This window comes from Haliotis rubra, unplaced genomic scaffold (assembly GCF_003918875.1).
Source record: "Haliotis rubra isolate DU_JTF1 unplaced genomic scaffold, ASM391887v1 Scf221, whole genome shotgun sequence".
In the NCBI taxonomy this organism is placed as follows: Eukaryota; Metazoa; Mollusca; class Gastropoda; order Lepetellida; family Haliotidae; genus Haliotis; species Haliotis rubra.
Genome location: NW_025766237.1, coordinates 1,479,213 through 1,506,055, shown reverse-complemented (window position 1 = coordinate 1,506,055; position 26,843 = coordinate 1,479,213). Strand labels below are relative to the sequence as shown.

The 26,843-nt window shown below is 42.7% G+C and overlaps 3 protein-coding genes across 3 annotated transcripts in view; 1 reads left to right on the top strand and 2 right to left on the bottom strand.

Moving 5' to 3' along the window:
• LOC124277429 (CD109 antigen-like) overlaps positions 1 to 26,843 on the bottom strand; it is an 84,935-nt gene that overhangs the window by 3,230 nt on the left and 54,862 nt on the right. The window lies entirely within an intron of this gene.
• LOC124277432 (CD109 antigen-like) lies at positions 927 to 6,517 on the bottom strand. The gene is made up of 14 exons (XM_046713131.1): positions 6,446 to 6,517; positions 6,164 to 6,271; positions 5,908 to 5,974; positions 5,056 to 5,198; positions 4,781 to 4,898; positions 4,178 to 4,291; positions 3,946 to 4,047; positions 3,279 to 3,407; positions 2,998 to 3,139; positions 2,532 to 2,708; positions 1,797 to 1,878; positions 1,510 to 1,666; positions 1,265 to 1,336; positions 927 to 1,105 (listed from the first exon to the last, which is right to left on the bottom strand). Exons 6-14 carry the CDS (start codon positions 4,253 to 4,255, stop codon positions 935 to 937), a joined length of 1,110 nt encoding a protein of 369 aa, XP_046569087.1. The 5' UTR covers positions 4,256 to 4,291; positions 4,781 to 4,898; positions 5,056 to 5,198; positions 5,908 to 5,974; positions 6,164 to 6,271; positions 6,446 to 6,517; the 3' UTR covers positions 927 to 934.
• LOC124277430 (CD109 antigen-like) overlaps positions 26,702 to 26,843 on the top strand; it is a 36,382-nt gene continuing 36,240 nt past the window's right edge. The window contains exon 1 of the mRNA XM_046713130.1: positions 26,702 to 26,794. The gene's annotated coding sequence lies outside the window, so the exon portion shown is untranslated. The remainder of the gene's footprint in view (positions 26,795 to 26,843) is intronic.

Sequence of the window (26,843 nt, the reverse complement as noted above, 5' to 3'; positions counted from 1 at the left end):
GCGTGCAGAGCCACCATTGTGTCCTGTCAATATGCAAGGTTTGAGTAAGTAGACTAATAAAATGAAGTAACTAGAGACATGGGGAAAGTTATGAAGTAGCCTGTTGCTGCGTAACACCAATTATGTATGAGCCTTCCTTTCTCATTAGACTGACCCACAGGTCATGGGTTCGAATCCCTGCTTCGTCTGTTTCATGATCTGTGGTTTGTCATCGCCATGTCTGTTTTCTTAACCCTGAAGAACGCAGGTCCAAAAAATTCGGCACGTGGGGGATGTCTTTCCCACATATGTTTAAAAACAAAGATGCTTTTCAGCGAACATATAATGATCTTTGATTGATTCTTTCTTACCAGTTCAAACTGTATCCAGCACGAAGCTGCACACAGACTAAGTAACGGGGACATCGGACCACCATGACTACACACTGACCTGTGTTGAAGAGAAGCCGCCATAAGGGTTCCTCTGTGACGTCAACCAGTTTGTGATTGGAAGACCTCCTTTGAGATCACCACGTGAAGACGACGCCAGTAGGGCATAGGCTGTAGTCTGGATGTCAATTGGTTGGGCTTGGGTGTGTGGAGGAGTCCATTTTGTGTAGTAGTTAGAGGAGGCGGTATTGGGTTCGGTCCAGTGTTTGAGTGTATCTGAAAATAATGTAATGATCACACCTTTTCAGCAAATGTTTTTATATTATGCAGTGTGTACCAAAGACATCACAACGACAAAAAAGACAAACGGTGTACCTCAGGAACTGTATCACATTCGTATAATTTTGCTTTCAATGAAGCTGAGATATCTACAGAGTGAGTGAGTGAGTTTAGTTTTACGCCGCACTCAGCAATATTCCAGCTATATGGCGGCGGAGATATCTACAGTTGATAATGTAGTAATGTTCAATAAGTGGCATCAATGCATAACCAATTTACCTTTAACCTCAGCTGCAGCGTTGAGTTTGGTGAACGTGACATCCGCTACAGAGCTGACCAGCCTCAGACAAGGCGTAGCTGACAATGGCAAGAGTGAAGGGATCCGTGATAGAGGGAGCCACTGACTCCAGGTACTTCGTGGCATTCACAGTGGCGTTTCCCAGTGTGTACTCATTAATCTGTTAATTAAATAAACATGTGTTTTTCAAGCTCAGTTTCAAGTTTATTATACTTCTGTTCGATCACTGATGTTTTCTTGTTTATTTTTGTTTTGGTCAGTCATTTCTACATTTAAGTCTTTCATTACAAATTCTGGAAGGAACAGTATTTGTACTTACACCAAACCCGCTAATGTCTTGGTTCTCAAGGAAGGCGAGCAAGGCCATAGCAGTCAATGAAGCTTTGGAGCTCTAAAATTGAACAAAAAACAACCATCTAATAAGATCAACAACAGACACGTTTAACCTTAACTATTGAGAAGTCATGTGTGAAAGAAATCACTACATTTAGTTGTCTGCCAGTGTCTCTTGGGTGAAATATCAGCGAATTGACATATTGAGTGAATAGTGGGCATGATAACTACCTTCATTTGTCTGTCAAAAACTAGTCCAGGTTCATTGAAGGACCCATCGAGATTCTGTCTGTTGGCCATCCAGTTGAGTGCATTTCCTAGAGTCTGGTTGCCCACGAAGATGTAGGGTCTTGCCTGATGGAAAGTTCTGGCTACAAATGCAGTCAGCCTGAGGATTATGAAACAAATCTGAATGTTAGAATCCCCTCAACATTAGATAAAAACGCTACCACAATGGGACTGTTCTGGCAGTTTGCATCTGATTGCAGCTTCTGTTTGAAGGGACAGTGAAAACTCACCACATGTGTCCTGCCTCATCTCGGTCTCCGAAAGGACTGAAGGATCCATCATATCTCTGATAGGCCAGTTCCCTCTGGTATCCTGAAGAAGAGACAAAGGGGAAGTAGAGAACATCTTTTGGAGAAAAGATCAACCAACTTCGAAATACATTAGAGCACAAGTTATGACCGAATCACTTTTGGTCTGTAGGGTATGCATGTATTGCACGCAGACGTTTCAGGAACATTGTTACCAGAAACTTTCACTCATTGTAAACCATCCACAGAAGCTGATGGGAACATAAAGTATTTGTTTATTGTGAAATATCACATAGGTATATCGGAGTTTATGAAAAGTAGTTCACGAAGAAGCTGATGGGAACATAAAGTATTAGTTTAATGAGAAATATCACATAGGTATATTGGAGCTTATGAGAAATAGTTCCCGAAGAAGCTGGTGGGAGCATAAGGTATAAGTTTATTGTGAAATATCACATGGGTATATCGGAGCTTAAGAGAATTACTTCTAGAAGATGACCTCACCGCAGTCTTTAAGATAACACAGATACCATTATCCATATCCATCTCCTTCTTTGTAGCCGTTGGGGATTATAATAACGGCTGTGCAGTGGGGTAGCCAAGTGGTTAAAACGTTCGCTCGTCACGCCGGTTCGATGTGCGAAGCACGTTTCTGGTGCCCCCGCCGTGATTCACGGGTTCATTACATCACAAGGCTAGTCATACGTGTATACATACCTAGCTCCAGATAGCTCATGATCCTCGACTCCAAGGCAGGTGTGATCTGTTTAGTTGCATACAGGTAATCGGCCACATATACATCTGGTGCAAAGTTCATCATGTTCTGTTCACCACATCCAGTCGGAAGTGCCAGAAGGTTTTCCAGATTGTCAAGACTTGCGCCTATCAAGTCACCTACACGATAAGTCAAAATCACGTTAGTAAGCTATTATGGGAGATGATACATAAACAAATGGAGATTCGCGATTTTGTAACAAGTACCTTGCTAGAAAAGTATCCCTTAGCAAAGTGAAACATCTGGATTGGCCTATGTGATATGAACCGCTGGCATTTAACACGTCAAATGAGATGTACATGGTGTACACTGATCCTTCACTATTGGTGAATATGATTTACTATCTTCAACTGGTTGTGCTGCTTTTGACAGTGACCTGAACATATAAATGTTAATCAGTACGCCTACCTGTTACTTTGACCCTGACTTTCTCTGAACCAGTTACCGTCTCTGGTGGTAGTGAAAGTGCCATCTGTTGGTTGAAGTCAGCACCACCTGGTGTCAGCTCGATGAAGACAGGTGTGCTGTATTCTTTGGGGATGCCTTCGACCTAAAAGTCACAAAATATGGACGTTTTAAATTCAGAACATTTTCCGGTTGTGTTACCCTAGACTGCAATTATTATATTTCAATTTAAATGTTATTATTTATAATATTTTGCACATAATGTTTTTTACTAAACTAATTACCTGGACATTGAGCTGTCTCCTGACAGCATCAGCGGCTAGAGTTGTTCGTGCTGACACCTCGATGTCGATAGCTCCCAGAGATGATGGAATGATGGGGAAGTACACAGTCTGGGGCTCGTTGGATTTGACCTTGAGAGAGATCACCAAATCATAGTAAGGCTCAGTGTATATAGCGCTCAGAACAATTGCAGAAACAAAATTTGACAAAAAGGATAATGCCAATATCGACTAGAAAGGAATGATGATATACTAATTTGTTGAAATGAGGTGCAAATTACACATTCCATAAATAAATACTCAGCTATCCCCGAATCCAGAATCAGAATCCAGTTTGTGCTCAGACAATTGCCAATTTCACCATACAGTTAAAAAAGAATATAAATACACAATGGCAGTAGTGTCTTGAATTATTGTGAATTCAGGAAACACACATACGATGATTCAGAGTGTAATTGTCGCAACCCATGTGAAAACTCATTTAATTAGTTTTCATAGAAAGTCCTCGGCTAGAAGGACATGAGGCGACACGGTGCACTCATCTGTGGAGACACAGGTTTTGGTGATGGTGAATTCATGCTAGTAAAAAAACACAGACACACAAACACATATTATATAAGAAAACACACAAAATATACTGAGACACGTTTGCAGCACCATGTCGACCTACCGTGATGTAATGTGTTTGGTCCTTAGACTCCTGCCTGGTCTTCCCAGTACTGTCGACAACCACGTTGGTGTAGTCAGTAGAAGTTGGCAATGACACCACCACCTGTCAAACATGTTGGAATGATATCGTAAAAAGTTTATACCTCGTCCATTTCTTTTTATATAAAGAAGCATATTGTGTTATACTGATATGTTGATGGTAACTATGGAATTTGTTTTTATCATTAACTCACATCAACATCACTAGGGAGGTAGTTGAAGATACTGGCTTGAATGACGACCTGTTCTCCACGTAACACCGAGGTAGGCATGGACAAGCTCACGAAGAAGGAGCTGAACACACGCAGCTAAAAAATATCAGGTTTAGGTGTAAATGTTGGTGAACATTTGCGTTTTCCGATTTTGGAATGTTAGGTTCTGCATGGTTATTTTTCACTTTGGGGGAAAGAAAAACAAGGTACACATGTGGAACAAGGTTCATGTGCAGTGAAAGGCCCGAAAGATTTCAGGGATCACTTTCACATTTAACAAAATATTGTAAGAAATAAGATTGCAGCAAATGTTGCATTCCATTTAATTAACTATGTTTTCCGGAAAGTGCTTGCCATCTGAATTGAACAAGTGGTGTGAATAGGGTCAGATTGACAATAAATACCCATTCTCTTTCTGCACTATACAAAGAAAACTGCTTGAAGTTGAAGTGGTATTGAGATGAAAGTGAAGTAATTGCTATGTTGAAAGCAAATACTATAATACCTCGGGGTTCAGGTAAGATCCTTATTTGCAGGGACGAAGTAAATAATGTAATATCTCGGACAGCAACCGTCCTTTAATACCTTTGTAGTAGACGGGGCTACACCAAGTCCTGTGGCGGAGTTGACAGCAAAGGCGCTGGCGATCCAGGAGGTGATAGTGTCAGGCACGGTGGTACTGATGGTAGCTTTACCGTCAGCTCTGAAAAAAAATTAAATGTGTTGTTTAAAAAGACGTCTCATACTACAGTTATTAACCGATTTACACATCAAATTCATCGAATTAAAATGGACAGTTAATCTAGTCAGTAGCATTTCGTACCAACTAGTCCATTTATCGTAGGATTATATACACTTACCCTACTGTCTTGTTAACCCAGAGCCAGGTTTCTGGGAAGTTCTTTCGAACCCTTTTCACCTCCTTCAAACCTATCGAGGTGTCCCATTCCTGCTAGTGAACCATAAGGTATGGCACCAGGCATCGGTGTGTAACCAATCGGTCCTGCAACACATCACAAAATAGACATTGTCGTGCTCCCCAGGCGATAAACGGTGGTAGCAGTTTGGTTATCCAGTTAAATTTCTTGAATGAATTCTGTGTGCAGTCATTACCCTCTAGTGATGAGCACAATATTGAGTAGGATAACTGAAAATCTGCACACCTATGTGTATGTATGTATGTATGTATGTATGTATGTATGTATGTATGTATGTATGTATGTATGTATGTATGTATGTATGTATGTATGGTATGGTATGGTATGGTATGTATGTAGGTATGTATGTATGTAGTAGGTAGGTAGGTAGGTAGGTAGGTAGGTAGGTAGGTAGGTAGGTATACATCTAAAAAGTATGATTTGAGAGTATTCTACTCATAATACCAAAACTAAATAGGCTAGGCTAATGGCGTGGTTAAGGCTAAATCCCTGGATTTGATTTCCCATGTTGGTAACACTTGGCAGCCCATTACAAGTGTCTCCTGCAGCCATATCTCTTAAGTATTGCTAGTAAACTCGGCAGTGAAACGCCTCCCTCATAAAACCTATAATCATAAATTACATTTGCCCTTCGATGAGTGGCACAAATATTGACTCCGTAAATGTCTAACTCTTTGATCTGATACTTCCCGTTGTTGTAAAACTTAGCATCATGAATAGAACTGTTGAAAGTATATTTATACAGTATGAGCAACATTAAGTCATCTACCTCACCTTTATTAATGCCATAGTAGTTGTAGTCGTAGTATCTAGCATCAGTGATAACGAGAAGACCAGCATCCTGAAAAGGTTCCAAGTTAGTGAGGTTCAGAATTATACAGTGTGATCTACGTCAAAGCTTGGTATCCAGTTTGTGTGAAACCTATTTACATCAGCATGATAGATTTAACTGAACTATCATATGTGTGCAACATTTAGTAGAAATGTACGTTAAAACCTCAAATCATAAACAGAAAACAGGGTCACTAACCGAGAAGACATCAGAAGCTTGTGTCGAACTGCTTGAAATGGCAAATACTTCCGGTGAAAATTCTCCATCAGTTTGTCCAGAGCTGTACGTCTTCAGTTCATCAAGAACCTGTTAATGAAACAGGAAGTTTTTCACGGTACATGAACATTAAGTGTGCTCCAGTAAATAATGCATATGGTAGTGGATTAAGGCTGGAGATCTGGAGATTATTTACCTTGATTCCTTTTCTTGTTTAATCTTTCTTCAATCTCTTTCTGTTTTATCTCTTTTAAAGTGTTTTACCTGATCTGTGGTAATATCATTTCCGGACTTCAGAAGAAGAACACTTTGGTCGACAACCAGAAGATTGACAGATGACAGGGATCGGCGCTGACCAAGACATCAATGTTTTCATGAGGTTTTGACTCGTTGCGACTGAAGTCAATGGACACCTGAAATGTTGAAAGATTGATTAATCAGTCTTGATTTACAATCATTTTACAACTGTTAATTGTGATATATTAAGAATTATGTGTTACACGAAATAAAGTGAGGATTGGCATTTGATCTATTTTTTTTCTGTGTTTGTCTACAAAGGTTTACCTTGTTGTCGAAGATGTCATCCACACTGAAACTAAGTCCATCAGCAACAACCTCCCCAGATTTCCTGACGTAGTAAGCAATGATGTGAGCTTCTGGGGCCATTGTAGCAGATACTGGAACGTTGAACTGGACAGGGTTTTGTCCCCCAACACTAACTTGATCAGTGATGTCAAAAGTCCCCCGGGACAATACCTATATACACAAAATGAACAACTTTCAATATATAACTTTATATTTAACACTGAACAAAAAGTTTCAAATATATTTTGGCACAAAACTTTTGGACATACTATTTTAGGGACACGGACTATGTGAGAAGGTTTATTATTGTGTTGGGGGTGTTTTGCAATCTAGCCGCACTATGTCAAAAAGAGCTATCTTGTTCGGACGATTACCTCGTAGGTGATGAACGGGACATCTTCGGTCAATTCTATAGTGAACGTTGCCGCCTGACCCGCCTAAAATGAAAAAAACATGTATTACTGAAAACAGTAGAGAACTATTTCATATCATTTACACAGTTAAAAGTTTATAAGATGGACAGTATATTTACTTAGGGACCAAAAATTCAATATTCCACGAAGAAAGTTTGGGGACTGCGATTACTTACATTGTCTCAGAATATTTATGAAAAAGAAATGAAACAATTTTCTGAATTACATTTGCCTGCTACCTCCTCTACCACCTCCCCGATTTCATATCGTCGGTGCCATTGAATTAGCAATGTTTTTAACTGTTTGAAAAATAGAAAATGCCTGGTATAGATAATACATTATCCAAACTCCAAAAGACTCTGCTCCCCTAGCCAATCAATCGTCACCTTCCCTACCACTTCCCCGATTTCAAACGTTCGGTTTCATTGAGTCTACCTTGAGGTACTTGTTGGTGTGTCTGGCGTGAATAATACATTCTTCAAACTTCAAAAGACTCTCTGCTCCCCAAGCCAATAAATTGCCACCTTCCCTATCATCTCCCAAATTTTATATCGTCGGTGCCATTGTATTAGCAATGAATACATTGTTTCTGACTTTTAAAAAACCCAAAGAAATGCCTTGCATAAATAATACCAAACTTCAAGGTACTCTGCTCCTCGAGCCAACCCATCGCCACTTCCCCTACATCCTCCAGGATTTCAAGTGCTTGATTTCATTGAACTTACCTTGAGACACTTGTTGGTGAGTATGGCGTAAATAATACATTCTTCAAACTTCACAAGACTTTCTGCTCCCCAAGCCAATAAACTGCCACCTTCCCGATTATCTCCCAAATTTCAAATCGTCGGTGCCATTGAATTTGCAATGAATGAATTGTTTCTGACTTTAAAAAAAAGAAAAAAAACACTCAAAGAAATGAACGGCATAAATAATACAAAACTTCAAGGTACTCTGCTCCTCGAGCCAACCCATCGCCACCTTCCTACATCCTCCCTGAATTTCAAATGGTAGGTTTCATTGAGCTTACCTTGAGACACTTGTTGGTGAGTATGGCGTAAATAATACATTCTTAAAACTTCACAAGACTTTCCTGCTCCCCAAGCCAATAAACTGCCACCTTCCTATTATTATCTCCCAATTTCAAATCGTCGGTGCTAATTTTGTTTTATAAACATAAAACTCAAAGAAATGAACGTCATAAATAATACAAAACTTCAAAGGTACTCTGTCTTCGAGCCAATCCATCGCCACCTACCTAACAACTCCCCTATTTCAAATGGTCGGTTTCATTGATTTTACCTTGTGACCTCTGTTTGGGACTCTCACGTAAATAATACATTTTTTCAAACTTCAAAGACTTTCTGCTCCCAACGCCAGTAAATCTCCAACTCCCTACCATCTCCCCATTTTTTAAATCGTCGGTGCCACTGATTCAGCAATGAGTATATTGAGCTTACCTTGAGACACTTGTTGAAGAGTCTGGCGTAAATAATACATTATTCAAACTTCAAAATTCTCGCTGCTCCCCTAGCCAATCAATCGCCACCTCCCCAATATCTCCCCGTTGCCACTGAAGCAGCAATGTGTAGATTGAGATTACCTTGAGACCCTTGTTGGTGATTCTGGCGTAAATAATACATTCTTCAAAATTCTCGCTGCTCCCCTAGCCAATCAATCCCCACCTCACCTACCATCTCCCCGTTGCCACTGAAGCAGCAATGTGTAGATTGAGCTTACCTTGAGACACTTGTTGAAGAGTCTGGCGTAAATAATACATTATTCAAACTTCAAAATTCTCGCTGCTCCCCTAGCCAATCAATCGCCACCTCCCCAATATCTCCCCGTTGCCACTGAAGCAGCAATGTGTAGATTGAGATTACCTTGAGACCCTTGTTGGTGATTCTGGCGTAAATAATACATTCTTCAAAATTCTCGCTGCTCCTCTAGCCAATCAATCCCCACCTCACCTACCATCTCCCCGTTGCCACTGGAAGCAGCAATGTGTAGATTGAGCTTACCTTGAGACCCTTGTTGGTGAGTCTGGCGTAAATAATACATTATTCAAACCTCAAAATTCTCGCTGCTCCCCTCAAGCCAATCAATCGCCACCTCACCTACCATCTCCCCGTTGCCACTGAATCAGCAATGTGTAGATTGAGCCTACCTTCAGACCCTTGTTGGTGAGTCGCAACTGCATGTAGTTGCTGCTGAGGGAGTCCTTTTGCTTCACCGACAAAGTATCCGATATTTCTTTGTAGTGAACCTAGAATTTGGAATGCAAGAATGTAAACTGAAGATAACTTAAATGTATTTGATAAACACGCTTTTAATGCATCATCTTTTATCACATAATGAATGTAATGACCTTTAAATATTTGCTCAGTCATTTTGAGTCCGGACCCCGGCGTGGATGTAATGTAAGGTTCCAAAGATCAGATAACCTGGTCTCTGATCGGTGACAGAGCACACCTTTATCATTTACGCGTTTCCTCAAAAGTACAAAAAGGGTTAGAGTCAAACTGATAAATGGGTACATACACACAGCCACAAGTACATCAAATTACAACCTAGCCGAGTTGTTTTGTACTATTGATGTTTCAACAATGTAAAAAACGAAAGGGAATACATTGTTTTCGTTTTGTATCCCTGTATGTATGTATGTATGTATGTATGTATGTATGTATGTATGTATGTATGTACGTATGTATGTATGTGTGTGTGTATGTATGTATGTATGTATGTATGTATGTATGTGTGTATGTATGTAATGTATGTATGTATGTATGTATGTATGTATGTGTGTGTGTATGTATGTATGTATGTATGTATGTATGTATGTATGTGTGTATGTATGTATGTGTGTATGTATGTATGTATGTATGTATGTATGTATGCATGTGTGTGTGTATGTATGGTTATGTGTGTGCGTATGTATGTATGAATGTATATATGTATGCATGTGTGTATGTATGTATGTGTGCGTATGTATGTATGTGTGTGTGTATGTATGTGTGTATGTTTATGTGTGTGTGCGTATGCATGTGTGTGTAGGTATGTGTGTGCGTATGTATGTATGAATGTATATATGTATGTATGTGTGTATATGTGTGTGCGTATGTATGTATGTATGTATGTATGTATGTATGTATGTATGTATGTATGTATGTATGTATGTATGTATGTATGTATGTATGTATGTATGTATGTATGTATGTATGTATGTATGTATGTATGTATGTATGTCGGTAGGTAGGTAGGTAGGTAGATAGTTACGTACGTAGGTGTGTGTGTGTCTTTGTCTCTGTGTGTGTCGGTGTGTCTGCATGTGCGTCTGTCTGTATGTGTCTGTGTGCATGAGTGAGAGGGAGTGTGTGTGTGTGTGTGTCCATCAACACATACACGAACGTTCGCACACACAAACAACTGGAAATTCAACCGCACACACACTCCAATGTACAACTCCCCCTCTCTGTATCGCGCTCACATTTCGTCTACAAGGTCACTTCTGTCTCTAACTTTCACATCTCGGCACAACGTCCGGCATCTCAATGTGGCCATTTCCACATTTGGTAAGCTTTCCAATGCCTGGCCCTACATTAAGCCTTATCGGCCCTCACCGAGCAGCTGGTATCGTGGTATCAGTATTAACATCAGTTAGCGGAACAATATATCCGATGACCTGTTCAGCGCTCGACAAACTCTCGACACAAGTGCTGGCCTTTGGTGACCAGAGGAGGTCAAGGAAAAGGACAATGGCTTGAGCTCCAACCATGACCTAAAACATGCATATAGAAAACCAGAATATGTAAAAACAAGTGGCATCGTCGCATGAAACCTCTATGACATTTCTGAGTGAGTGAGTCTACTTTTACGCCGCTTTTAGCAATATTCTAGCAATATCACGGCGGGAAACACCAGAAATGGATTTTACGTATTGTACCCATGTAAGAAATCGACCCCGGACCTTTGGCGTGACCATTGAACGCTTTCACCACTAGGCTATCCAAACCGCCCCCATTTAATACGAACTTACTGTTGTTATTAATTCATTGTACAAAGTGATAATACCTGTTTGTGTATACCTAGAAAACAATATCAACAAATCAGGAAAAACAATTTGGAAAGCGAAGATAAGCAGCATTTTCTCAGTCGAGTCGAGTCGAGTCGGGGTAAATGTAGGGCACATATGTGAAGCCCTTTCCTGGTGTACACCGCCGCGACATTGCTAAAAGCAGCGAAAAATTAAACTCAGTCATTGGTTAGAAAATGTCTTCGACGTTATCCCTGGCTTTTTGTTACCGTGAACAATGACCAAATATTATACTGACGGTGATTGTTCCCCACACATTGACCCCCATGCTAAAACCGAATTCTCCTCTTGATACATATTAGGGCAAAACAATTGCCTTGGTGACGGTAAACGCGGATATGACAATCATTTAGAGTGTGACTCGTCTCAAATGATGACATGTCTCCAGTATGTCTAGTATTAAGTCTACATTTCTATCCTTTCGACTTTTATGGACAACGCATGTTGTCCGGGTGAGGTGAGGTGAAACTGGGTTTAACGTGGTGCTTGAGAATATTTCGCTCATATGACGACATGCATGCGTGTGTATGTGTATGTGCGGCTGCTTGTACTAGCCCAGACTGAAGCTGGTTTTATAGTGCTAGCCCACTGAGGTACCATGCCGCAGTGAAGCATGAATACCCCACTCAGACACATTATACTGACTCCGAGCCGACCAGTCCCTGTTGTACCCATTAACGCCGAGCGCCAGGCGGGGACCAAGTACCATACGTCTTTTGGTATGACGCGGTCGGGGATCGAACCCGCGACCTTCCGCTCTCTGGGCGGAGGCTCTAACCACTACACCACGGAGGCGGTCTCCTGTTGTCCGGTGACGTATTGGACGTTAAAGTGAACAGCATTTTCTCGTTCAGCAATTCAGCATTGGTTCCCCATGGTTTATCATTTATGCCATTGTGTGACTCATATAATCGACAGTGATAACATACATTATAGTTTGAATATGTGACTCATATTATCGACACAAACTACATACATTTAAATCTGAATATGTGACTCATATTATCGACAGTGATTAAATACATTTTAGTTTGAACACGTGACTAATATTATTAACACAAACTACACATATTTAATTCTGAACATGTCACTCATATTATCGACACAAATCACACAAGTTAGTTAATTCTGAATATGTGACTCATATTATCGATACAAACTACACACATTTAATTCTGAACATGTGACTCATATTATCGACAAAGATTACACAATTTAATTCTGAACATGTGACTGATATGATATTATCGACACAAACTGCACATAATTGATTCTGAATATGTGACTCGCTTTATCGACACAAACTACACACATTTAATTCTGAACATGTGACTGATATGATATTTTCGACACAAACTGCACATAATTGATTCTGAATATGTGACTCGTATTATCGACATAAACTACACACATTTTGGTCTGAACATGTGACTCAAATTATCGACACAGTTTTCACATGTTATTCTAAAACATGTAACGCACATCATTGAGAGTAATTACACACATTAGATACTGGTATCTCGACTTGTAACACACATTATCGACACTAACTACCAGTATTTACACCACACATTATAGACCAAGACAAGTTTGTTAAAGACAGCAGTTTTAACGTTTATTTCTACATAAATGATGTAATTATATATAAACTGTAGAAATTCCCAGCCCCGGTATGAGGTGACCTTATCAAACTCGTAAACATAGTCACCTGATAGGCTAAACCTGTTGGCAGCCTTATCTTGCATTACACAAGTAGTATTACTTTTAAACCGTTTATCGGACATATTACGAAATGCATCCCCGCTCACAACACGACCAACTACAACTTACGAAACTTTGTTTAACTTGTTGATAATGTGTATTCATTTCTTATCTAAGATAGTGTGGAAATACCAAACTGGAGAGCAAGGTCGTGTATAAAACTGGCAACAGGTTATGTTCTTGTCGCAGGTAATGTTCTCTGTACTGTTTATCAGATGCTGGACTTGTAACAGCTCCACAGTCTGGACAAGTAGTTGTGGGGTTTTCGTGATTAACCAGGTTCACTGTATGAAGAGTCCTCTGTTTCAGCTCCACCGACACAATGCTGGTCACGGCGGCAGTTGCCCTGCTCCTCGTTGTCACAGTCAACGCTGATAAGTGAGTAGTAACCAACTCAGGGGTCTACATCTTATTTCATTATGATTTGGGGCGATGGGGTAGCCTAGAGGTTAAAGCGTTCCATCGTCACGCCGATGACCCGGGTTCCATTCCCCACATGGGTACAATGTGTGAAGTCCATTTCTGGTGTCCCCCGCCGTGATATTGCTGGAACATTGCTAAAAGCGGCGTAAAACCATACTCATTCACTCACTCTAATCCCGTTGGAATCTGCATCAACCATCTATTGTTCCATCATTGATGTGTTGGCTGACATGCCCCACGTGTCGAAACACAACTGTTTTATGTGAACTGAAAATCTAACGCCCGTCACTTCAGAGTCACCCGTGAAGGTCTGAGTTAGAATATTGATCTTCAGTAACCCATGCTTGTCGCAAGAGGCGACTAATGGGATCGGGTGGTCAGGCTCGCTGACTGGGTTGACACGTCATCGGTTCCCAATTGCGCAGATCGATGCTCATGCTGGTGCTCACTGGATTGTCTGGTCCAGACTCGATTATTTACAGACCGCCGCCATATTGCTGGAATATTGCAGAGTGCGGCGTAAAACTAAACTCACTCACTCACTCACTTCAGACTCTACAATGGTTTTATGTTATTAGCACGTACCTGATCACAGCATCGCAGCGGATTACGCTGGGAAGACCGTTCGTCGTTAACGTCAACATCCTAAACGCCACTGATGTCGTCGACGTTGAAGTCAGCATCGTCCATTCCTGGTACAACCACACCGACTACGTGAAGACCCCCATCACTGCCGTCACAAAACGCTTCACACAGAGTAGGTACTTGTTTATAATTTCAAGTGAAATGAAGTGTCCAAACGGTAATCATCTTCTATGGCCAGGAGGGTTAAGTGACTACAAACGTCCTGTTTCCACATTTATACCTAGTTAGCTCCCTTGCATTACCTTGAGAAGATTAACGGTAAGCAGTATAAAATAAAACAAGTCTTCAGGTATTGGTGAGTGAGTGACATGGGTTTTAAGCTGCTTTCAGCGATATTCCAGCAATATCCCACCGGGTCACCAGAATGAGGGAGTGAGTTTAGTTTAACGCCGCACTCAGCAATATTCCAGCTATACGGCGGCGGTCTGTAAATAATCGAGTCTGGACCAGACAATCCAGTGATCAACAGCATGAGGATCGATCTGCGCAATTGGGATACGATGACGTCAACCACGTCTGCGAGCCTGAACACCCGATACCGTTTGTCGCCTCTTGCGACAAGCATGGGTAACTGAAGACCAATTCTTACCCTGATCTTCACGGGTTGTATCCATCTGGGGAATCGAACCTTTAACCACTGGGCCACCCAACCGTCCCTTGGACGTTTGTAGGCGGGTTATCTCCTTCTCTGTAGCCATTGGGGATTATTATAACAGTTGTGCAGTAGGGTAGCCTCGTGGTTAAAGCGTTCAATTCCCCACAATGTGTGAAGCCCATTTCTGGTGTCCCCCGCCGTGATATTGCTGGAATATTGCTTAAAGAGGAGTAAAACCATACTCACTCTCTCACAATAACAACAGTTGGCAAATAAAACAATTGCACTCAAACACCGATGTGTCGAAACTGTAGAGACCTATGTAAATACTTCGAGTTATGAGAGGTTCGACACAACTGAAAATTATGACAAAATAAGGAATATGCAGGAGCAAGACTTTACTTCGAGACAACCGTCAGTTTGATTCATCAAAGCTCGACATAGCGGTGTTTGACTGTACTTCTTCAAGGGGCATTATATGTTTATTACTCGATTCCGATTCGGGTAAGAACATGCGGGCACTCGATTACATTTTTTTCCTACCCGTCCCACCCTAGTAACTGTTGTCCTAACCAGTGTAAATCGAGACGTTGTAAGTGTTTTAAAATGGGACTGAAGTGTAATAGCCGATCTCATAACAGTCTATCTTGTCCAAATAAATGAAGTTGATCAGCATATACTCTTTACTCGCATCATACGTTTGGTGTTCTCTAATTCAATAAAGGCTGCCAGGGGGTTCATGAAATCCCTAAGCCAATATTTCAGTAATTTCATGAAATCCCTTGAAATTTTAGGGAATACATGAAATCTCTGGGGGTCGCAGGGATTTCACGAAATCACTGACGACTCTTTTAGGCATTACGTGAAATCCCTGGTTTCACACATTCCCTGTAAGATATATGTATGATAAACATGCACTTGCTTTTACAGATATGCCAGACACTGTCACATTGACCGTAAGTATCTTAAAAATAACAATTAGTCCATTTATAATGCGCAAAATCCACAACGACAGCATGCCCATAGCGCAGACAAACGAACAAACCAATCTTTAAGCTGTTTTCTCTTTTGCTGGACATCCAAAGAGCGTTGATTTTCTTGCTCATGAACCTGGGGACTTTTGTATGGAAGAGAATCACTATATGAAAAGCCCTATCACCCCGAATATCCAACAGTCCTTGTTCATAGCCAAAGGATATTTGACGTATTTCGTGTAATGATGAGATCGCCATGATGGTGTTCCAGGCGCCCCAAGCAACTGTTCTTGGTAGTTACCTGCTGAAGGTGAAGGGCGGGAGGCCTCATCTTTCAAAGGGAGAAAACTCTCACCATAGCCAGGAAGACCATCTCGGTGTTCATTCAAACCGACAAGGCCATCTACAAGCCAGGACAACGAGGTAAGGTTGGTTGGTTTCTTCTCTAACGCCGCACTCAGCAATATTTCAGCTATAAGGCGGCAGTCTGTAAATAATCACTTCTGGGCCAGACAATCCAGTGATCAACAGCGTGAGCATCGATCTACACAACTGGGATAAGATGACGTGTCTACCAAGTCAGTGAGCCTGACCACCCGATCCCGTTAGTCGCCTCTAACGACAGGCATGGGTTGGTGAAGACCAATTCTAACCCGGATCCTCACGGGGTGCGATGTAAGGGCCTGCCGACATCATGTAGTTTCAGAAGTTTGTTGAAGATTCATGAAAAAATGTGCCTTAAATAGAAGAGATCAATGTCACCGCCTCATGTGTTTCATATTTAGATAGAACGCATAACAATGCAGGGAAACAAAACAATCGCCGACAAGATGTATGACAAGAAGCTTGTTTTAAATTTCAACTTATTCTTTATATCCAACAGTGTTCATGCCCCAGTTTATACTTTTGAGACCCAATCCAACATGCCCCTTTTACTAGTTCTTCAAAGAGCGTCATACAACTCTTGCCTAGTTGTTCAATGAAGGCATCAGTAAAGCATTTAAAAGGTTTTGTGGTGGTCATATGGAAGACATTTCAGTGACAAAAATGATGCAATTCCCTTTTTGGACTTGTGCCTTAGGTTCTAAGATTATCATGAACCATTTGCATGTGTATATGAAGGGTGCCACCAGTGTGGCAGGATACGCTCAAAACGCTATACGCCAAATATCGTACAATCGACTATGCTCTTGGCAGAGAGTTTTAAAGTGAAAAGGATGCTGTCGCTTACATTTGAATAACATTCCACATTTCGTGATACTGTTGCATCTTCAGCAATGGCACATTTACGGACAGAGTGTTTTATTTTATATTCTGATGCGTTCGGAGTGAGGGGGTGTCGCTTTATTAGTTAGGATATTTTCATCCGTTGACTGTTTCTTATGAACCTGGGGGCATTTTGTATGGAACAGAATTATTATTCAAATAGTCCCATCATCCCGAATATCAAATGGTCGGCATCTTTATCCACAGCTTCAATTAAGTATCACGGTTTCATGAAATTCCCATTCAAGAATGTATGTGTGATAATCTGTTGTTCTTTAAGTTCATTTCAGAGCTTTTGCCGTTTACCCCGACATGAAGGTGTACTCGGGCAAAATAGATGTTGACATATATGTGAGTGAAAACAATTTTTTTTTATAGAAAATAATAAACTATGACCACGCCTTATATGTTTTCATACATCAAACCGTGAAATCCCGGAAAGCAGGCCCCTGATCAAATGTGATACATCTGTATCTAAACTTTTTTGACGAGGGCGGTGGGGTAGCCTTGTGGTTAAGGCGTTCGCTCATCACGCCGAAGACCCGGGTTCGATTCCCCACATGGGTACAATGTGTGAAGCCCGTTTCTGGCGTCCCCCGCCGTGATATTGCCTGAATATTGCTAAACGCGGCGTAAAACCATACTCACTCACTTATTCACTTCATCTTTAAGTTTGACTGTTACTCTGTTCAACAACGTTGACGTAAACGTGGTTTCAGTGCTTCCTTTTTTTTTAAACCCCAAATGACTCCAATTGTCAACGTGATTTCCATTACGTATGTGTCACCATTCGAATTTGCACCAAATATTAAAATGATTTGCGTCTTGTCTTCAGGACCCGCGAAACAACAGAATTCGCCAGTGGGTGTCCCTGGAGGATGGGTCAGGCGTCAACCACAGAGACTTACTGCTTAGCGACCAGCCGGTCCTGGGGGACTGGAAGATAGAAGTGTCCGTCCCTGAGTTTGTAAGAACACTTCTCGCATTTTAGTGAAATTACTGCATTTGACATAACTGTGTCCAAGCTTCGTACAAACCTTACCTGACTATGAAACTAGAGTGCTGAAACGAAGCTAGTGTTGAAATTGTTTAACAGAACGTTAAATTGAGACTATCTTTCTAAGGCAATGGAGTTAAAAGTAGTTTCCAGCATTGCCGACCTAAAGTGGAATTTCGTTGCTTGATCGGAGCCTTTCGTCACTACTCGCCCCTTTCCGTGACCGCTATTCGGCTTGCCCCGGAATAACGTTACACGAGTTGGTCACCAATGTTATAAGTTATGTCCCTTCTATATCTGACCAATCGGATTGCACCTTTCTTATCACTCAAGGGTCCCAGACAAACCGACCTGAGCGATAATTAACACCTTTATCCTACTAAAACGGAACTTAGCTAAGTAATTTCGAGCACATTATTAAATTTAACGGGAAAAAATGTGTTCGGTATTCCAATAATAATTCAACATTTTTTACCCTCCTATTCAGTCTTGATTTGTGGCTGTTGTATATTGGAAAAACATTGCTCTTATTTCTTCTTTCCGTAAATCAATAAATAAATCACCTCCCCCACCAAAAAAACAGTTTTTCTTTACTTCGAATAATGGTATTTCGTCTATGCATTTCACGCTGTTTTATAAGAACTCATTTGCTTATCCTATTTCGTAACAGGTTGGATTGAGAGAAAAGAAAATGTTCACAGTCCAACATTATGGTGAGTATGGCATGTAGATGAGGAGACACACGTTAACAGGCTTAACAGGCTTAACGTGTGAGTGAGTGAGTGAGTTTAGTTTGCACTCAGCAATATTCCAGCTATATAGCGTCTGTACCAGGTAATCCAGTGTTCAACAGCACGAGCATCGACCTACGCATTTGGGTACCATGACATGTGTCAAGCAAGTCGCTAGCGAGCATGACCACCCGATCCCGTTAGACGCCTCTTACGACAAACATGGGTTACTGAACATCAATTCTAACCCGGATCTTCACGGGTCGGCTTACATGTATATAGATCACGTCGGTGTAAATGAATACCCGGTTCTGGCTACCATGGAAACAGATTCCATGTAAAGGGAATAATAACTGTGAAAATGTTATGAGTGAGGATGGTTTTACGCCGATTTTATCAATATTCCAGCAATATTACGGCGGGGAACACCAGAAATGGTCTTCACACATTATATCCGTGTGTGGAATTGAACCCGGGTCTTAAGCATGACGAGCGGATGCTTTAACCACTAGGCTACCCCCAAAAGAATCACCGAAAATCAGAGATGAAATTGGTCAGCACTCGCTATTCATACAATTCCCTAAAAAAGAAAGTATTTGCAGTCTGTGACACATCTTATATTTGGGATTACATTTCCTTAGTCAAGTACTTTCTAGTACTTTTGTTGGGTTGAGTCCCATCCTAGTTTCGAACCCATACACTCAGAGTCAGGCACCCAATCGCTAGCACCCAAAGTCAGCCGTCTAACCCACTCAGCCAACGAGGCTTCCACAAATATGGAAGTCGGGCAACTGGTAGTCTATATCACTTTATGTACCCCTCTGACAAGTGTTAATTCACAAAGGTGCTGTAGTACTCTTGCCCTTGCACTCTAGACATCAGGTGATCTATGGCCCCCAAATTTAGTTAGTATTATTTAATTACGGCTCGGCTGCGTAAAAGTGCAAATATTCTGCTGTAGACTAAAGAAAAACGTTTTGAAAAACAGATTTGGTTTACGAAACAGTGGGCAGTGTTCAGGACCAAACATTCCATTCCCAATTATTCTGGTATCATTAATGCAATAGTCTGTGTTTGCACAACCATATATATTCAAATTTCTTTATCCAATTGTGCACGTATCATCGAAGTGCATTTTGCATTGATACCGAAAATAAAATTGTGTGTACCCAACATTCCATATTTAATAAACTGTTGTCTTGTTTCAGAGTTGCCAAAGTTTGAGGTGAAGGTGGAGTTGCCTCCCTTTGCTCTCACGACTGACACCGACCTTTCCGGAACCGTCAAAGCCAAGTAGGTATCTAAACAGTACACCAAATTTTAAATTGTAACTGGATAAAAGGACTCCCCCTTTTCTGATTCTTCAGGTTTTGGTAGACTTATTTATGATAACTTTTTAAAAATTTGTATTATTTTGTGTGTGTTGCTGTATGGCGAGTTGAAGACGTCAATTCTGAGAAAAGTAGAAATTGTGATACGTATGAACAATAATGTTTATGATAATATCCAACTACACTGTCGTCAGGCTCCCCATTGTTCTCGGTGCCCTTGGTTTCGTACCTCCTGAATCTCTTGGCGCAGATCAGGAGAGTGCCCGGGTTCTCCACCGGGAACACAGCCCTTCTGACACTCTGGGTAATGCAGAAGGCTGCAGTGTTGGGGAGTCGACATATTCTCCGGAAAGTTCTTGGTGGGTTCGACTAGGCAGCATTTCCTGGGAGAAATCCCATTCGCTGTCTGGGCTGCGTGTAGAGGGGGCAATGGCCCTGAGCTGATGATGAACCTTACCAGCCTGACCTAAAACCCTCTCTGCTGCATTTTTCATCTTAATCTGTACAAAATATAAGTACGGGTCATCAAACATTACACTATTTGCTTACAAAATTTCCTGTATGGACTCTACTGGCATCACCAGGGAATTAAAATGTTAATTAAGTAATTTATTGAAAAATGATAATTAAAAACCTTTAAAAATGTGGAACAAACAAAGAATGCTGAAGAACATGCTTGTGTACACTTGTCATCCAGCTACACGTATGGAAAAGGGGTCAAGGGTTTGGTGGAGCTGAGGGTGTTTGTCGGCGCCATCAGGAACTACTGCGGACACTTCGCAAGATCTGTCCTGAAGACGTTTGAAGTAAGTCATAAGCTGCCACTTCTATGTGTATGTCAAACATATCTCTGAGAGGTCACAATCACTGTGTCTGTCTACTATATCTAAATCGAAACATCATTGAACAGTCAGTTATCTTCAGAAAGAGTTCCTTTTGTCGTAAATGATGAAGTAGTCGTGAACATCATATGGAACCAGTGTGCGAAATGGTTTCCAAATTTGTTAGCCAGTTGGGCTAGCTATGCTTGAATGTCACCTTCCCACAAAACAATTCACAAGCCCGAAATTTGAACGTAGACACGGGTTTCATCATTAAGCTGATAACATGATGAACATTTTTATCAGACCATAGTCCTGCATGATTTATAAGTGTGTTAGACCTTAACAAGTCGGAGAGATTGATAATTTTACAAAATGACCCCATAAAAATCCACTAGCCAGGCGGCCCAGTGACTGTGAAGATTTACTGGCCCGACTAGATTTTCACAAGCCACGGGCTAGCGGGCCAGTGGCTATTTCGCACACTGTATGAATCTGTGAATGCAAATCCGGGCTGACACCAGGTGTTAGCGACAAAGATGACAATGTTTCAATTCCGACAGCACCGGTCACACAATGAAATAAAACAAAATTGTTTCTTGCCACAGATCAATTGTCCTTCACTGTACCCTATCGCCACACAGCGATTATTCTACTGCATCATGTTCCTACATTTTCCCCTATCTGTATAGATTGATGGAAGTGCCAAGTTCTCGGTTTCCATTGGAGAAATCAAGAAACTGCAGTCTTACCTCAACACGCAAACGGTGACTGTACTGGCAGAGGTGAAGGAGGAGCTGACAGGGAAGACACTCAACGGCACCTCGTCCGTTGTCTACTACACCGACCCCTACAAGATCATCTTCCTGGACTCCAGCCCCAGCAATTTTAAGCCTGGTCTACCCTACAGGGCCTACGTAAGTTACTGTCTACCATGCACTACCCTACAGGGGCTACGTATGTAACTGTCTACCACACACTACCCTACAGGGCCTACGTAAGTTACTGTCTACCGCACACTACCCTACATGGCCTACGTAAGTAACAGTCTACCACACACTACCCTACACAGCCTACGTAAGTTACAGTCTCCCACACACTACCCTAAAGGGGCTACGTAAGTTACTGTCTACCACACACTACCCTACACGGCCTACGTAGGTTACTGTTTACCACACACTACCCTACACGACCTACGTAAGTTGCTGTCTACCACACACAGCCCTACAAGGCCTACGTAAGTTACTGTCTACCATACACTACCCTACACGGCCTACGTAGGTTACTGTCTACCACACACTACCCTACAGGGGCTACGTATGTAACTGTCTACCACACACTACCCTACAGGGGCTACGTATGTAACTGTCTACCACACACTACCCTACAGGACCTACGTAAGTTGCTGTCTACCACACACTACCCTACACGGCCTACGTAAATAACTGTCCACCACACACTACCCTACAGGGTCTACGTAAGTTACTGTCTACCACACACTACCCTACACGGCCTACGTAAGTTACTGTCTACCACACACTTCCCTAAAGGGGGTACGTAAGTTACTGTCTACCACACACTACCTTACACGGCCTACGTAAGTTACTGTCTACCACACACTACCCTACAGGGGCTACGTAAGTTACTGTCTACCACACACTACCCTAAAGGGGCTACGTAAGTTACTGTCTACCACACACTACCTACACGGCCTACGTAAGTTACTGTCTACCACACACTACCCTACAGGGGCTACGTAAGTTACTGTCTACCACACACACCTACCCTACAGGGCATACGTAAGTTACTGTCTACCACACACTACCCTACAGGCTGCGTAAGTTACTGTTTCCACGCACTCACCCTACACGGCCTACGTGAAGTTACTGTCTACCATACACTACCCTACACGGCCTATGTAAGTTACTGTCTACCACACACTACCCTGCACGGCCTACGTAAGTTACCGTCTACCACACACTACTCTACACGGCCTACGTAAGTTACAGTCTACCACACACTACCCTACAGGGGCTACGTAGTTTACTGTCTACCGCACACTACCCTACAGGGGCTACGTAAGTTACTGTCTACCACACACTACCCTACACGGCCTACGTAAGTTACTGCCTACAACACACTACCTTACACGGCCTACGTAAGGTACTGTCTACCACACACTACCCTACAGGACCTACGTAAGTTACTGTCTACCACACATTACCCTACAGGGGCTACGTAAGTTACTGTCTACCACACACTACCCTACAGGGCATACGTAAGTTACTGTCTACCACACACTACCCTACAGGGGCTACGTAAGTTACTGTTTCCACACTCTACCCTACACGGCCTACGTAAGTTACTGTCTACCATACACTACCCTACACGGCCTATGTAAGTTACTGTCTACCACACACTACCCTGCACGGCCTACGTAAGTTACCGTCTACCACACACTACTCTACACGGCCTACGTAAGTTACAGTCTACCACACACTACCCTACAGGGGCTACGTAGTTTACTGTCTACCGCACACTACCCTACAGGGGCTACGTAAGTTACTGTCTACCACACACTACCCTACACGGCCTACGTAAGTTACTGCCTACAACACACTACCTTACACGGCCTACGTAAGTTATTGTCTACCACACACTACCCTACAGGACCTACGTAAGTTACTGTCTACCACACACAACCCTACACGGCCTACGTAGGGTTACTGTCTACCACACACTACCCTTGGCTACACGGCCTACGTAGGTTACTGTCTACCACACACCACCCTACAGGCCTACGGTATGTAAATAGTCTACCACACACTACCCTTCTACAGGGCTACGTATGTAAGTGTCTACCGCACACTACCCTACAGAGCCTACGTAGGTTACCGTCTACCACAAACTACCCTACAGGGCCTACGTAGGTTACTGTCTACCACACACTACCCTACACGGCCTACGTAAGTTACTGTCTACCACACACTACCCTACAGGACCTACGTAAGTTACAGTCTACCACACACTACCCTACAGGGCCTACGTAGGTTACTGTCTACCGCACTCTATCCAACACGGCCTACGTTGGTTACTGTCTACCACACACTACCCTACAGGACCTACGTAAGTTACTGTCTACCATACACTACACTACATGGCCTACGTAAGTTACTGTCTACCACACACTACCCTACAGGGGCTACGTATGTAACTGTCTACCACACACTACCCTACAGGGGTTACGTATGTAACTGTCTACCACACACTACCCTACAGGACCTACGTAAGTTGCTGTCTACCACAAACTACCCTACACGGCCTACGTAAGTTGCTGTCTACCACACACTACCTTACACGGCCTACGTAAGTTACTGTCTACCACACACTACCCTACAGGGGCTACGTAAGTTACTGTCTACCACACACTACCCTAAAGGGGCTACGTAAGTTACTGTCTACCACACACTACCTTACACGGCCTACGTAAGTTACTGTCTACCACACACTACCCTACAGGGGCTACGTAAGTTACTGTCTACCACACACTACCCTACAGGGCATACGTAAGTTACTGTCTACCACACACTACCCTACAGGGGCTACGTGCAGTTACTGTCTACCACACACTACCCTACAGGGCATACGTAAGTTACTGTCTACCACACACTACCCTACACGGCCTACGTAAGTTACTGTCTACCATACACTACCCTACACGGCCTATGTAAGTTACTGTCTACCACACACTACCCTGCACGGCCTACGTAAGTTACCGTCTACCACACACTGCTCTACACGGCCTACGTAAGTTACACACTCACTACCACACACTACCCTACAGGGGCTACGTGAAGTTTACTGTCTACCGCACACTACCCTACAGGGGCTACGTAAGTTACTGTCTACCACACACTACCCTACGGCCTACGTAAGGTTACTGCCTACAACACACTACCTTACACGGCCTGCGTGAAGGTACTGTCTCACCACACACTACCCTACAGGACCTCGTGTAAAGTTACTGTCTACCACACATTACCCTACAGGGGCTACGTAAGTTACTGTCTACCACACACTACCCTACAGGGCATACGTAAGTTACTGTCTACCACACACTACCCTACAGGGGCTACGTAAGTTACTGTTTCCACACTCTACCCTACACGGCCTACGTAAGTTACTGTCTACCATACACTACCCTACACGGCCTATGTAAGTTACTGTCACCACACACTACCCTGCACGGCCTACGTAAGTTACCGTCTACCACACACTGCTCTACACGGCCTACGTAAGTTACGGTCTACCACACTGCCCCTGCAGGGGCTACGTAGTTTACTGTCTACCGCACACTACCCTACAGGGGCTACGTAAGTTACTGTCTACCACACACTACCCTACACGGCCTACGTAAGTTACTGCCTACAACACACTACCTTTCACGGCCTACGTAAGTTATTGTCTACCACACACTACCCTACAGGACCTACGTAAGTTACTGTCTACCACACACAACCCTACACGGCCTACGTAGGTTACTGTCTACCACACACTACCCTACACGGCCTACGTAGGTTACTGTCTACCACACACTACCCTACAGGGGCTACGTATGTAACAGTCTACCACACACTACCCTACAGGGGCTACGTATGTAAGTGTCTACCGCAGACTACCCTACAGAGCCTACGTAGGTTACCGTCTACCACAAACTACCCTACAGGGCCTACGTAGGTTACTGTCTACCACACACTACCCTACACGGCCTACGTAAGTTACTGTCTACCACACACTACCCTACAGGACCTACGTAGTTACAGTCTACCACACACTACCCTACAGGGCCTACGTAGGTTACTGTCTACCGCACTCTATCCAACACGGCCTACGTTGGTTACTGTCTACCACACACTACCCTACAGGACCTACGTAAGTTACTGTCTACCATACACTACACTACATGGCCTACGTAAGTTACTGTCTACCACACACTACCCTACAGGGGCTACGTATGTAACTGTCTACCACACTACCCTACAGGGGTTACGTATGTAACTGTCTACCACACACTACCCTACAGGACCTACGTAAGTTGCTGTCTACCACAAACTACCCTACACGGCCTACGTAAGTTGCTGTCTACCACACACTACCCTACAGGGCCTACGTAAGTAACTGTCTACCACACACTACCCTAAACGGCCTACGTAGGTTACTATCTACCACACACTACCCTACAGGGGCAACGTAAGTTACTGTCTACCACACACTACCCTACAGGACCTACGTAAGTTGCTGTCTACCACACACAACCTTACAGGACTTACGTAAGTTACTGTCTCCCCTACACTACCCTGCACGGCCTACGTAAGTTACTGTCTACCACACACTACCCTACAGGGCCTACGTATGTAACTGTCTACCACACACTACCCTACAGGGGCTACGTATGTAACTGTCTACCACACACTACCCTACAGGACCTACGTCTGTAACTGTCTACCACACACTACCCTTTAGCGCCTAGGTATGTAACTGTCTTCCATACACAACATTACAGGGTTTACGTAAGCAACTGTCTACCACACACTACCCTACAGGGCCTACGTAAATAACTGTATACCACACATGTCCCTACAGGGCCTACGTAAGTAGCTATCCAATATTGCGAAATGCCAGAGAAGGTAACGCTTACATCAGAACAATGGTACCAGTCCTGTTTGTGTTTAACATGTTGTTTTTCCAAACCTAGGTGAAGGTGACCCAACAAGATGACCGCCCAATCTCTGAAGAAAACGCTGCGATCCAGGTGTACACGTGTGAACTACAGGCGGACGGAGACACATCAGGGTCGCTATGAGTGCAACGCCTTTACCGGCAGCTACTCCCTGCCTATACTTAACCTCCGGATACCGGAAACTGGGATTGTCCCACTGGACCTTGAAATACCGGACAATACGACAGATGTTAAAATGAGGGTACGTAAATTGGGAAAGGTATATACGCTATCGATGCAAGTGGAGAAAC